Source organism: Amblyraja radiata, chromosome 26 (assembly GCF_010909765.2).
Source record: "Amblyraja radiata isolate CabotCenter1 chromosome 26, sAmbRad1.1.pri, whole genome shotgun sequence".
Lineage (NCBI taxonomy): Eukaryota > Metazoa > Chordata > Chondrichthyes > Rajiformes > Rajidae > Amblyraja > Amblyraja radiata.
Genome location: NC_045981.1, coordinates 9,669,529 through 9,684,300, shown reverse-complemented (window position 1 = coordinate 9,684,300; position 14,772 = coordinate 9,669,529). Strand labels below are relative to the sequence as shown.

At 48.6% G+C, this 14,772-nt stretch overlaps 1 protein-coding gene across 1 annotated transcript; it reads right to left on the bottom strand.

The window, feature by feature from the left end:
• Positions 1–8,354: 8,354 nt before the first annotated feature.
• Positions 8,355–13,718, bottom strand: ppp1r27 (protein phosphatase 1 regulatory subunit 27). The gene is made up of 3 exons (XM_033044195.1): positions 13,428–13,718; positions 10,189–10,339; positions 8,355–8,944 (listed from the first exon to the last, which is right to left on the bottom strand). The coding sequence occupies exons 1-3, from the start codon at positions 13,606–13,608 to the stop codon at positions 8,821–8,823; spliced, it is 456 nt and encodes a 151-aa protein (XP_032900086.1). The 5' UTR covers positions 13,609–13,718; the 3' UTR covers positions 8,355–8,820.
• Positions 13,719–14,772: the final 1,054 nt, after the last annotated feature.

Sequence of the window (14,772 nt, the reverse complement as noted above, 5' to 3'; positions counted from 1 at the left end):
ATGGAGAGGAGGGAGGGATGGAGAGGAGGGAGGGATGGAGAGGAGGAGGGATGGAGAGGTGGGTACGGAGAGGAGGACGGTTGGGGTGTGAAGAGAGGGGTGTGCGAGGTGGAGAGGGTGACCCCTTCGCTCGGAGTCTTGACCAAAACAAAGTGCAGGGGCGACTCAGTCGGCCAGGCAGCATCTGAAGAGAGATTGGACAGCCAACGTTTCAGGTCGGGACCCTTCTTCAGACTGTCTATTCCCCCACAAATACCGCCTGACCCGCCGGATTCCTCCAGCACTTTGTGTTTTGCTCTAAATAGCAAGAGTACAGAAAGGAGATGGGGACGGAGGGAAGGGAAACAAGATTATGGATGGATGGCAAATTGGCTTCATGGAAGGAAGCAGAGGGTAATGGTGGAAGGTTGCTTCTCAGACTGGAAGCCTGTGACTAGTGGTGTGCCTCAGGGTTCGGTGCTGGGCCCGTTACTGTTTGTCATCTACATCAATGACTTGGATGAGAACATATATGGGAAAATTAGCAAGTTTGCTGATATAACCATATAACAATTACAGCACGGAACAGGCCATCTCGGCCCTTCTAGTACGTGCCGAACACTTATTCTCCCCTAGTCCCATCTACCTGCACTCAGACCATAACCCTCCATTCCTTTCCCGTCCATATACCTATCCAATTTATTTTTAAATGATAAAATCGAACCTGCCTCCACCACTTCCACTGGAAGCTCATTCCACACAGCCACCACTCTCTAAGTAAAGATGTTCCCCCTCATGTTACCCCTAAACTTCTGTCCCTTAATTCTCAAATCATGATACAAAAGTGGGTGGTTTTGCAGATAGCGAAGATGGTTGTGAAAGATTGCAGCAGGATCTGGATCGATTGGCCAGGTGGGTGGAGGAATGGTTGTTGGAATTTAATACAGAGAAGCGTGAGGTGTTGCATTTTGGGACATCTAACAAGGGCAGGACCGACACAGTGAATGATAGGCCTCTGGGGAGTTTTGTAGAGCAGAGGGATCTAGGAGTACAGGTGCATGGTTCCTTGAAGGTCGAGTCGCAGATAGATAAGGTGGTCAAAAAGACATTTGGCACTTTGGCCTTCATCAGTGAGAGTATAGAAGTTGGGAGGTCATGTTGCTGTTGTACCAGAAATTGGTGAGACCACATTTAGAATATTGTGTTCAGTTCTGGGCACCATGTTATAGGAAAGATATTGTCAAGCTTGAAAGGGTTCAAAGAAGATTTACGGGGATGTTGCCAGGATTACAGGGTGTGAGCTACAAGGAGAGGTTGAGTAGGCTGGGTCTCTATTCCTTGGAGCACAGGAGGATGAGGGTTGATCTTATAGAGGTGTACAAAATCATGAGAGGAATAGATTGGATAGATGCACAGAGTCTCTTGCCCAGAGTGGGTGAATCTAGGACCAGAGGACATAGGTTCAAGGTGAAGGGGAAACGATTTAATGGGAATCTGAGGGGTATGTTTTTCCCACAGAGGGTGGTGGGTGTATGGAACAAGCTGCCAGATGAGGTAATTGACGCTGGGACTAGCCCAACGTTTAAGAAACAGTTAGACAGGTACTTGTATAGGACAGGTTTGGAGGGATATTGACCAAGTGGAGGCAGGTGGGACTAGTGTAGCTGGGACATTGTTGGCCGGTGTGGGCAAGCTGGGCCAAAGGGCCTGTTTCCACGCTGTACCACTCTATGACTCTATAAGGGAGACCCTAACCCTACAAATGACAACACGTTAACATTGTGTAGGAAGGAACTGCAGATGCTGGTTTACACCGAAGATAGACACAAAATGCTGAAGTAACTCAGCGGGACAGGCAGATCTCTGGAGAGAAGGAATGGGTGACATTTGGGGTCGAGAACCTTCTTCAGACCTGAAGAAGCATCTGAACCCAAAATGATGCCCATTCTTACTTACACTAACATTGTGTCTTCTATGAAGATCAATACTGTCCACAGTACTCCAGAGGTGTTCTCACCAACATCCTCTGTTTAGTGAAGTATAAATATCTCTACTTTTGCATTCAATTCCTCGTGCAAAGAGAACAACATTGTGAGCTTTCCTGCTTGCAGCTGTACATGCAGACTCGTCCTCTGGGAATTGTGTACAAAAACACACACAGATCGCCCAGTCTGTAACGGGTTGGATGTTAATCTTTCTTTCCTGGCCAGATGAATAACTTCACATTTTCCTCCTTTACCCTCTAATTGTCAGATCTCTGACGACTCTCCCCTCTCCCATCGGGCAAGAGGTGCAGAAGTGTGAAAACGCACACCTCCAGATACAAGGACAGTTTCTTCCCAGCTGTTATCAGGTAACTGAACCATCCTACCACAACCAGAGAGCGGTCCTGAACTACCATCTATCTTAATAACCAAATGTCTGTGGCCTCCTTTTGCTCTGGTATTTTATTTCATTCACATGTTTAAACCATAATGTTTTATTCTTAATGTTTTATGTGTCATTCTTAATTGTTATTGTATGCCGTGTTGTTGCTTGCGAGCGGAGCACCAAAGCAAATTCCTTGTATGTGTACATACTTGGCCAATAAACTCATTAATTCATTCATTTAGTCATTGGAGACCCTCGGACTATCCTTGATCGGACTTTACCGTACTTATCCTGCACCGAATATGATTCCCATGTCATGTATCTGTACATGGTGTATTGTCGTTCCGCTGACTGGTTAGCACGCAACAAAAGCTTTTCACTGTACCTCGGTGCAGGTGACAATAAAATGAACTGAATTCACTTAGCCTTTCTACATCTCTTTGCGGTGAGTTCTCCTCGGCTTGCTTCACTACCTCTGCTTGCCGTCAGCAAGTTTAACGAGCATCCCTCGGGTACCTTCATCCGCATCATTGATGTCAATATTTGAGGTGCCAACACTGGCCCCTGAGGCTCATTGCTCATAACATCTCCCCAGCTGCAAGAAAAATACACTTTTATTCCGCCTCAGTTCCAACAGTCAGTCCAAAACAATTCAATACTTACTTATCGTCTAGAAGGCCAATCGGCCCATCAGTTCTATGCTGGCTCTCAGTGCAATCCCATCGACCCCACCCCCCCTGTTTTTTTCCCCTGTAACCTTTAGTTTTAGCAGTCCTGAGCTACTAACCGCCTCATTGGAGATCCTCGGACTATCTGTAATCGGACTTTATCTTGCACTAAATGTTATTCATGTTATTCCCTTTATCCTGTATCTGTTCAATGTGGACGGCTTGATTGTAATCACGTATAGCCTTTCTGCTGACTGGTTAGAACGGGACAAAAGCGTTTCACTGTACCTCGGTACGCGTGACAACAAACTAAACTTAAATTTAAGGATGGGAATCGAACTTCAAATAACTGGGCCAATAGCCAGCAGTAACGGCTGTGCCCACAGTTATGCGATTTGGGTGAAAATACTCAAGCCGACAGCTCAGATAAAGATAGACACAAAATGCTGGAGTAACTCAGTGGGTCAAGCAATAGGTGAGGTTTCGGGTCGAGACCCTTGTTCAGACTTCAGATGGAGTTATTTGGCAGGGCTGGGATTTGAAACCACAACTTTGTGGAAGGACTGCCCACTAACAGCATTATTGGACAGTCACAGAAAATTCACTCTCGGCATAATATGTACAAATGTGTGTGTACTTATGAGTTTATATACACGCACTGAACTTTTTTTCTCTCTCGTTTATCATATTGTTTACAGTGTACTATGTCTATGTGTACATATTCTGTTGTGCTGCAACAAGTAAGAATTTCATTGTTCTATCTGGGACATATGATAGGTATGTTGCAAAGCCTACCTGAAGCGTCGTTGAAAATCTGCCGCTGCGGGTGTGCGCAATTTTGGCGCCGTTTAGAGGGGGGCGGGTTTAAAACGCGATTTTCTCTAGGCTGTTCAAATCGAAGATGTTCAGCCTAGTTAATTATTAACGAAAAATCGCTGGAAGACCCCGTCGCAAAAGCTATTATTAGTTTTAAAGGCCTCGTAAAATGGTTATAGTAGTTTAAAAATCAATCTCTAAACCCGCGACCGCCAGCAACCGCAGGGTCTCATAAAGCAGACCACAGAAGGTATGCTGTATATTTTTTACATTAAAAAGGGCTTCTAAAGATCCCTTTATACAAAGTTTAATATTGCGAGAAGCTCATTTTGGGCCCATTATATCCCGCAGTATTTTTCTGGGCATTTGGGGCACAAATCTACCGCAATGTGAACGTTCTAAACCAGCGCGTTCCACAGGGACCCACTGGAAAGCTGATTTAAATGGGCATTTATTTACAGCAATTGAACACTGAATGCCTTCCATTTGGTCTATAAATTAATGTAAATGAGATTTAAAAATCATGTTTTATTGTGAATTATTTGTGAATATTATTTGGACATTTAGGCTATTTAAAAATGTTAATCATTTATTAAGAAATGGATAGATGTTTAGATCTAGTAATTGAAGTCTGAAATTAGCTACAATTAGGTAACTAACTAATTATATGCTTTAATTTCAGGTCATCCAAGTAAGATTATTTTATATTTGTTTCAGAATGCTTCAATCTATGATAACTGAAAATTTCATTCAGTTCTCTTAATTTTTAAGAAAGTTATGGGCTTTTGACTGTTCACGATCACAGCTTTTTTGTTATGTCCATAGAAAATCAATAGGGAACAAGATGCTCATTTCCCAGTATGAAAATGGCCATAACTTTTTAAATACTTGAGATATGAAAGTGAATTAGGTGTCAAATTAAACTTATTTTTATGCTTTATCTGATGGGATAAATTACAGACTTGATTTTTTAAATCTCAAAATTTTGTAACATTGCTACATATGATAATAAAACACTCTGGACCCTCTCCAGAGCCAGCACATCCTTCAAAACTGCTCACAATGCTCCAAATACAAGTAACCTCCAGTTTAAATTCCATTTGGAAATATTTTGGAGGACCAGGAAACCAAGAACCAAGAACCCTTGCATCCTCTCTCTCTCGCTCTATGTCCCTCTCCCACCCTAGTCGTTGTAGTAGTTTCATTGTCGTCCTGGTGAATTTCATTGTAACTCGTTTTCATCTAGCAATGGCTTATTTCCTTTATCATTGTTACTTTTTCATTTCTCTTTCATTCGTTCTTCTTCTTCTTCTTGCGTATGGCGTGCACAGCCTAAAGTTGTAGGACAACTTGTTCTGTTTGATCTTATTTGATTGTGCACGCCGGGTTGATTGCATTCGTCGAAACAGGGCGGACCACGTGAAGGTTGCAATCTCCCACCCCTCTTTCATTCATTCATTTCTCTCCATAATCACCATCTATATCTTCTCGTTTCCCTTTTCCCCCTGACTCTCAGTCTGAAAAAGGGTCTCGTCCCGAAACGTCACCCATTCCTGGTCTCCAGAGATGCTGTCTGGACCTGCTGAGATGTTACTCCAGCATTTTGTGTCTTCACTTTGTTCCCTTGTGTCTCTGCGGAGCAACACTTGCAGCCAGTTGCCAGCAGGAGGCGCAAGGCATCCATCTTGAGTCCCAACTCTTCAGCAGTAGTTGTGCCTCCACAGTGGAACTCACTCACAGAACCATTTCTCAACCCAGTGTCTTTCAAAAAAATGAGGAATAACGGCAGAATTATAAGTGCACAAGCTACTGAATATGTAATAAATAAATAATAATCAAAATCCCGGTCCACCACCAATTTTCCATCACCTTTGGTTCCATCACCTTTCCGGATTATACACCAAATGCTGGAGTAACTCAGCAGGACAGGCAGCATCTCTGGAGAGAAGGAACGGGTGACGTATCTGGTCGAGTCCCTACTACAGATGCTTCTTCCCAAGAAGGGAAGAAACACCACCCGATTCCTTCTCTCCAGAGATGCTGCCTGTCCCGCTGAGTTACTCCTGCATTTTGTGTCTATCTTCAATGTAAACCGGCATCCTGCAGTCCCTTCCTGCAACCTCTCAGGATTGTCCATTTTGCCGGACCAACAGAGGTCACGGCCTCTGAGAGGAGTCCAACGGTACTGAGACACCGGCCCGCAAAGTTGGCCTTGGAAGTTGGCTATGGGAACAGATCAGCCGGCTGGGCCGAAGTTCCAGAGCCCCGGCCACAGGGGCTACAGAAGTCCCAATGAGGTCGAATTTGAAAATGGTTCCAAAACCTGGTAACTCTTGCATGCGGTCTCAGTGGATCACTTTTATGCACTTTGTACTAATCAAGAGTTGTGCAGCACTTTACTGAACTGCATGCAGGAAAATAATTTCACTGTACATCTGAGCACATGATACTGAGGAACCGTTCTCCATCATGGCCTGGTTTGGCTCAGCCACTAAGCACAACATCTGGAGGCTGCAGCGAATCGTCCGATCAGCTGAGAAGGTTATTGGCTGCAACCTTCCCTCCATTGATGAACTGTACATTGCAAAGGCCAGGAGGCGAGCGGGCAAGATCATCTCTGACCCCTCTCACACCGGCCACAAACTCTTTGAATCACTCTTGAGGACGTGCAAACTTAGTACAGACAGCAGCACAGGTCGGGATCGAACCCGGGTCTCTGGGGGCTGTGAGGCAGCAACTCTACCTCTGCGCCATGCAGTGCCTTGTGTAAACTAACACGGAGGTGATGGGGAAACATTGTCGCCTGTCCCGGGGTGAATCCTACGATGATGGCCCATCAGTGGCCCTAACGGTCAGAGAGCAGAGTCTCCCCGTGTAGCTCGGGCTATTTCAGACAGCCGGTGACACAGAGATGGGCGACTTTATTGCACAGGCAGCTGTCAGTGAAGCATCGTTGCCACAACAAACACTCTGTGGCCTCCCCCCCCCCCCCCCCGTCTAAGGAAGGGCGAGCAGCGCATTCCCTGGCCGCCTCAGCACTGCCAACCTGCAGCTGTCTCCCTCTGTGCACCCCAGCCCTTCCCCCTGGCCAGCTTCACACATTGGAAAAGGGGAAGTACAACGGGATCTGGGGGTCCGTGCACATCAGTCTATGAAAGTAAGCATGCAGGTACAGCAGGCAATGAAGAAAGCGAATGGCATGTTGGCCTTTATAACAAGAGGAATCGAATATAGGAGCAAAGAGGTCCTTCTGCAGTTGTACAGAGCCACAGTGAGACCACACCTGGAGTATTGTGTGCAGTTTTGGTCCCCTAATTTGAGGAAGGACATTCTTGCTATTGAGGGAGTGCAGCGTAGGTTTACAAGCTTAATTCCCGGGATGGCGGGACTGTCATATGCTGAGAGGATGGAGCAGCTGGGCTTGTACACTCTGGAGTTTAGAAGGATGAGAGGGTATCTCATTGAAACATATAAGATTGTTAAGGGTTTGGACACACTAGCGGCAGGAAACATGTTCCCGATGTTGGGGGAGTCCAGAACCAGGGGCCACAGTTTAAGAATAAGGAGTAAGCCATTTAGAACGGAGACGAGGAAACACTTTTTCTCACAGAGAGTGGTGAGTCTGTGGAATTCTCTGCCTCAGAGGGCGGTGGAGGCAGGTTCTCTGGATGCTTTCAAGAGAGAGCTAGATAGGGCTCTTAAAAATAGTGGAGTCAGGGGATATGGGGAGAAGGCAGGAACGGGGTACTGATTGTGGATGATCAGCCATGATCACATTGAATGGCAGCGCTGGCTCGAAGGGCCGAATGGCCTACTCCTGCACCTATTATCTATTGACACGAAATACTGGAGTAACTCAGGGGCTCAGGCAGCATCGCTGGAGAACATGGATTGGTGACGTTTCGGGTCGAGACCCTTCTTCAGACAGATACATGACCACATTCCCCATTCTGGGAACAGCACATGCAGCCTACAAAATAATGGAACATTTGCAACTCTTAATAACAAAATGTATGACTTTATTCATTATAAATATATAAAGCATCGTCCCTCACATGCAACAGTAAGTCATAACAATTTCAACAAATTGGTAAAATATTTCAATTTGCATTACATTCGAATACTCAGACATTGGTGGATGGGGGGTGAATGTGTGAAGACTGAGATGGGATTTGAGGAGAGTTTTTCAGGGAACATGAGGTGAAGATATGATGGAGAATGTCCCCAATATATTTGGGAAACTTGTCTTTAAAAACCAGTAAACATTATTCACCAGAAAGATTGGAAACTTTGCACTTGAATAAGCGAGATTATGTGAATGATACGTTTTACAATGGAAACTCGTACCGTGGGACAGGGCTTTAAGGAACTGCAGCCACTGGTTTACACCGAAGATCGACACAAAACGCTGGAGTAACTCAGCGGGACAGGCAGCATCTCTGGAGAGAAGGAATCGGCGACGTTTCGGGGCGAGACCCTTCTTCAGACTTCTTTGCCCCGAAGCGTTACCCATTCCTTCCCTCCAGACATGCTGCCTGTCCCGCTGAGTTACTCCAGCATTTTGTGTCTACCTTCGATTTAAACCAGCATCTGCAGTTCTTTCCCACACATAGGGTTAAGACTCCAATGCATATAAGACTCGGTGTAAAGGCTGGAGCAGGCGATAGTGGCCAATCCTAAACATCACTGGCTGAAAGTCTAAATGTAACTTGCAGTAAAAATGTCCTTTAAAGTCGACAAACTTTCTTTTGATAAAAAAAGTTTAAAATGAAGGAAGCAACAGCATTGGTAAACACCAAACCAAGGCACAAGAGAGGGCAAGGCCAGGGAGTTGAGTTGTGCCTCACAGTCCAGTCCTTGCTGCAGTTCACCATCCACAAGTTGCAGCTGAGGGTTTGGAACAACTCAGCGGGTCAGGCAACATCTCTGTATCTCTGCATTCCTCAACTGGGGAATTGGGTTGACACGTTTGGTTTTCGCCTTCTCTTCAGACGGATCTTCGAGGCTCAAACAGCACCTGAAGCTCGATGTCGTCCGGCTCAATCAGGTCCCTGGGCATCTCGCCGTCATCGTTGACCGCGTCCACTTGGGCTCCTTGGGAGAGCAGATACCTGGCGGGGTGAAGGTGGAGAGGTCAGAGTGAGGCGAGGACTTACGGGCAAAGATCCTATAGCGAGCAAGATAGTCCACTCGACGAAAAAGACGTAGTACGGTCATGGGCAGATTCATGGGTCATTTTCGGCCCCATTTCCGTAACTTCCGTAACTTGAGGAGGAACTTCTTTAGTCAGAGGATGGTGAATCTGTGGAACTCATTGCCACAGAGGGCTGTGGAGGCCAAGTCAGTGGATGTTTTTAAGGCAGGGTGACTGACAAACTATTGATCAGAACGGGTGTCGTGGGGAGAAGGCAGGTAAATGGGATTAGGAGGCAGAGGTCAGCCATGCGTGAATGGCGGAGTAGACTCGATGGGCCGAGTGGCCTAATTCTATTTCTATAATCTCTTGCATCGTTGGACACCAACCCTGAAACTCCAACGGTAGGAGTTGCCGCCTCACGGCGCCAGAGAGCCGGGTGCGATCCTGACTACGGGTGCTGTCTGCACGGAGTTTGCACGCTCTCCCTGTGACCCACGGGGGAGGGGGGGGGGGGAGGGTTCTCCGGGTGCTCCGGTTTCCTCCCACACTACAAAGGCGTGTGGGTCTGTAGGTTAATCCGCATTACATTCCCTTATCATGCATCTATACGCTGTAAATGGATCGATGGTAATCATGTATAGTCTTTCCGCTGACTGGTTAGCACGCAACAACAAGCTTTTCACTGTACCTCGGTACACGTGACAATAAACTAAACTGAAACTGGTTGGCACAGACACGGTGGGCCGAAGGGCCTATTTCAATGCTGTATAAGGCATATACTGAAAGAATGGAGGGCTGGGCTTGTATACGCTGGAATTTAGAAGGATGGGAGGGGATCTTATTGAAACATATAAGATTGTTAAGGGTTTGGACACGCTAGAGGCAGGAAACATGTTCCCGGTGTTGGGGGAGTCCAGAACCAGGGGCCACAGTTTAAGAATAACGGGTAGGCCATTTATAACGGAGATGAGGAAAATATTTTTCACCCTAAGAGTTATGAATCTGTGGAATTCAATGGAGGCCAATTCTCTGGATGCTTTCAAGAGTTAGATGGGGATCTTAAAGATAACGGAGTCAAGGGATATGGGGAGAGGCAGGAACAGCGTACTGATTGTGGATGATGGTGCTGGCTCGAAGGGCCGAATGGCCTCCTCCTGCACCTATTGTCTATTGTCTAAAGTTGCTTGAAACGTTGGTGTGGGCCATGCTGGTCGTCACCTGGCGATCTCGGCGTGTCCGTCGCTGCAGGCGATGTGAAGGGATGTCCAGCCGTTCTCGTCTTTCTGACGAACCTCCGCCCCGTATTTGACCAGCAGTTTGACGCAGTCCAGACTTCCCGTCAACACAGCCTCGTGTAGCGCCGCCATGCCTGGAATCAAAACACAAACCAAACTATAGTCTCATAGACGCAGCCTGCCAGCCCCATCACTTCAAACACCAGGAACTGCAGATGCTGCAAACTCCGTACAGACAGCAGCGCCCGTAGTCGGCATCGAACCCGGGTCTCTGGCAGCAGCGGTAGATCGCTGCCTTACAGTGAAACCTAGGTTTCCGGCGCTGCATTCACTGTAAAGGCAGCGACTCTACCGCTGCTGCCAGAGACGCGGGTTCGATCCCGACTGCGGGCGCTGCTGTCTGTGCGGAGTCTGAAGAAGGGGCCCCGACCCAAAGCGTCGCCTATCCATGTCCCCCACAGATGCTGCCTGGCCCGCTGAGTTAATAGACAATAGGTGCAGGAGCAGGCCATTTGGCCCTTCGAGCCAGCACCGCCATTCAATGTGATCATGGCTGATCATCCCAAATCAGTACCCCGTTCCTGCCTTCTCCCCATATCCCCTGACTCCATTATTTTTAAGAGCCCTATCTAGCTAGACTCAGCACTCTCTGTGAGAAAAAGTGTTTCCTCGTCTCCGTTCTAAATGGCTTACTCCTTATTCTTAAACTGTGGCCCCTGGTTCTGGATTCCCCCAACATCGGGAACGTGTGTCCAAGCCCTTAACAATCTTATATGTTTCAATGAGATGCCCTCTCATCCTTCTAAACTCCAGAGTGTACAAGCCCAGCTGCTCCATTCTCTCAGCATATGACAGTCCCGCCATCCCGGGAATTAACCTTGTGGAACACTTTGTTCCACAGACTGTCAGAGGTAGTCGATGCAAGAGCAATGTTTAAGAAGCACTTAGATGGACACATGAACAGGCATGGAGTGGAGAGATATGGACCATGAGCAGGCAGGTGGAATCATGGGTGGCACGGACTTTGTGGGCCGAAGGGCCCGCTCCTGTGTTGTAAAACTCTTCCATGTTATTGACCAGCACATGGAGAGACAGGCAGAACCTATCCAGAGGATATCACCGAAGAGTTAGAAAGCTAACCAGTCAGCAGAAGTCTAAGTTTAGACTCTGCTTATTTTTGGCATTGTACCGATGTACAGTGAAAAGCTTTGCTTTGCGGGCTATCCAAAAAGACCAAAAAAAGCCCCTACATAAATACCACCAAGCCAAACTCCAGTACAACAGGTAGAGAGCAAAGGGGAAGATACAGAGTGCAGAATATAGTTCTCAGCATTGTAGCGCATCAGTTCCCAGAGATAAAGTCCAATGTCCACAATGGGGTAGAGGTGAACCGGACAGTACCCCCCCCCCCCCCCCCCCCCAGTTTATGGAAGGACCGTTCAGAAGACTGACAACAGAGGGGAGGAAGCTGTTCCTGAGTCTGGTGGTGCGCGCTGTCAAGCTTCTGTGCCTTCTGCCCGATGGGAGCGAGCGGGGAGAAGTAGGAACGACCGGGGTGGGACAAGTCTTTGATTATAGACATGGAGTAATTCAGGGAGTACAACCTATAACTAGTCTCCCACGCTGGTCAGGTCAACAGCCCCCACCCCACCAGGATACACCTGTCTAAATGTTTCCTAAACGTTGCAATATTACCTGCCTCAACTACATCCTCCAGCAGATAGACACAAAGTGCTTGGGCAACTCAGCGGCTCTGGTGAAAAAGAATATGTGACGTTTTGGGTCGAGACCCTTCTTCAAAGTCAAAGTCAATTGTATTCGTCACACGCACCCGAAGGTGCAGTGAAATGAATTTGCCAGCAGCGACACACTTAAAAAGAACACGCAATACCCAATAGAATTTAACACAAACATCCACCACAGCATTTAGACCTCCTCCAGCAGCTCGTTCCACACACCCACCACCTTTTGTGCAAAGGAAGTTACTCTTCAGGCTCCCAATAAATCTCTCTCCCCCCTCCTCCCCTCACTTTAAACCCATGTCGGTGGGCGGCGCGACTCTCGTCAGCAGCGGCCTCTGCAGTCCGTCTGCGTTTTTATTATTTTATGTCTATGTTTTTATGTAGTTTTTGTTATTTTTTGTTGGGGTATGTGTGTGGGGGGGGGGGGGGGGGGGGTGGGGTGGTGTGGGGGGGGGGGGGTGGGGGTAACTTTTAAATCTCTCCCTGCACGGGAGACCCGACCTTTTCTTTGTCGGGTCTCCGTTGACGTTGGGGCTGCAACGAGGAGCGGCCTCCAACAGGAAGACCGGGGGCTGTGGTGCCGACTACTCACCTCACCGTCGCGGAGCTGGCCGAGTCCAGAGCGGGTGGAGCGGTGGTGGACGCTGCTGCGGCCCGACCCCCGGAGGATCGGAGGCTGCAACTGCGGGTTTGGCGGGCGGCACCGGGAGCCCGCGGGTCCCTGCTGGGAGACCGCTTTTCAGGGCTCCCGCAACGGCGACTTCTCCCGCCCGAGTTGCGGGGTTGAAGAGCTCCTGGAGCGGGGCCTTACACCATCGCCCCGCGCGGCTTGGAATGGCCGCGGGACTCTGCGAGCGCCCGCCGGGGGCTCTAACACCAAGAACCCGGTGTGCGACCTTGCATCACCCGGCGTGGCTTTAATGGCCGCGGAACAATCGCCATCGCCCGCCGGGGGCTTTGACTTTGACTCTGACATGGGGGGGGGGGGGGGGGTGGGGAGAGTGCAGTGGAGAGATTAAAAAAAATTTGTGTTCCATCACAGCAATGTGATGGATGTTTATGTAAATTATGTTGTGTCTTGGGTCTATTTGTTTGTAATGTATGGCTGCAGAAACGACATTTCGTTTGGACCTCAAGGGGTCCAAATGACAATAAATTGAATTGTATTGTATGTCCTCTGGTTCTAGACTAAATGTTCAGGAAGGAACTGCAGATGCTGGTTTACACCGAAGACAGACGCAAAATGCTGGAGTAACTCAGCGGGACAGGCAGCATCTGTGGAGAAGATGGATCGGCGACGTTTGTTGGGGGTCGGGAACTTTCTTCACCTGCTCCTTTTCTCCAGAGATGCTGCCTGGCCCGCTGAGTTACTCACTTCAGCTTTGTTTGTGTCTGTCCTCTGATTCTCGATTCCCCTTTGCTCTGGGCAAGAGAGACCCCCCTCCCCACCCCACCCCACACACACCAGCCGCTCGCTCACCCGAGATGTAGATAGTGTCCAGTTTCACCTTGCTTGCTCGGATGAACCGTCCCACCTGCACCAGGTCTCCCTGGCGAATGTGATCCTGGAAGACGATGTCGTGGGAGAAATGGACGGCGCGGGTGGTCTTCAGACGGGCGGGGGGCGCAGCGTACCCGGACCGGCCCGTGTAATACTTCATGGCAACGGCTAGGACCCGGTAAAGTCAAGCGGGGGGAGAGAGAGAGACGGGCACCGTGCAACGCTGGCTCCTTTCTCGGCAGTCACTGCCCTGCGCTCTAAACGCACTCGCCTTTATACCTCCCACTGCCTCTATTTATACCACCCTTAGTCACTGACCCGGGCTGGTCCGGGATTCCCACCCCACCCCTTCACTCCCCCGCCACAGTCGCTGAGCGGAAAGGGCGAGGAGGGAGGAGGCGTTTACAATATTAGCCAAACGTCCTTCAAAGGGAATAGTTGAAGATGCAACATGTGTGTAGGGAAGGAACTGCAGATGCTGGTTTAAACCGAAGATAGACACAAAATTCACCGCACTCTGAGGCAGAGAATTCCACAGACTCACCACTCTCTGTGAGAAAAAAAGTGTTTCCTCGTCTCCGTTCTAAATGTCTTACTCCTTATTCTTAAACTGTGGCCCCTGGTTCTGGATCCCCCCCCCACCCCCACCCCCACCATCGGGAACATGTTTCCTGCCTCTAGTGTGTCCGAGCCCTTAACAATCTTATATGTTTCAATGAGATATGAGATACCCTCTCATCCTTCTAAACTCCACAGAGTGTACAAGCCCAGCTGCTCCATTCTCTCAGCGTATGACAGTCGCCGCTATGCAGTCAGATCAGTCCACGTGGGCATCATTGGTCGGTATAAACCTTGTGGGCCGAAGGGCCGGTTCCTGTGCTGTTCTAAATTCTATCAAGGGCATGGTTAGAGGATGGTGTGTGGAGGGGGGGGGGAGGGGGGAGATAACATTCATTGCAATCTCGTCCTTGGAAGGCCAAACAAGAAAATTGGAGGCAGACAAAAGGGCTTGAAAAACTTTTCTCCAGCCCTTTTGTCTACCTCCAATTTTCTCCAGCACTCTTGTCTAACTTCGATTTTGCAGCATCTGCAGTTCCTTCTTGAGCAAGAACATTGGGCCTGGCTGCTTCTCCGACGCCCCGTGACGCTGAACGCGTGATCTTTGGCATCGCCCTGAGACTCACGCTAGAGTGAGAGAGAAAGCTGCTCAGTTGACTTCATGCATCAGGTGTCCCGTCACATTGCGCTGTGTTGCAAGCGGGCCTGTTTTCAGGTCGGTCGGTGTGTGACTGCGTTCCACGCCGTGTACACCTGGAGGACACCT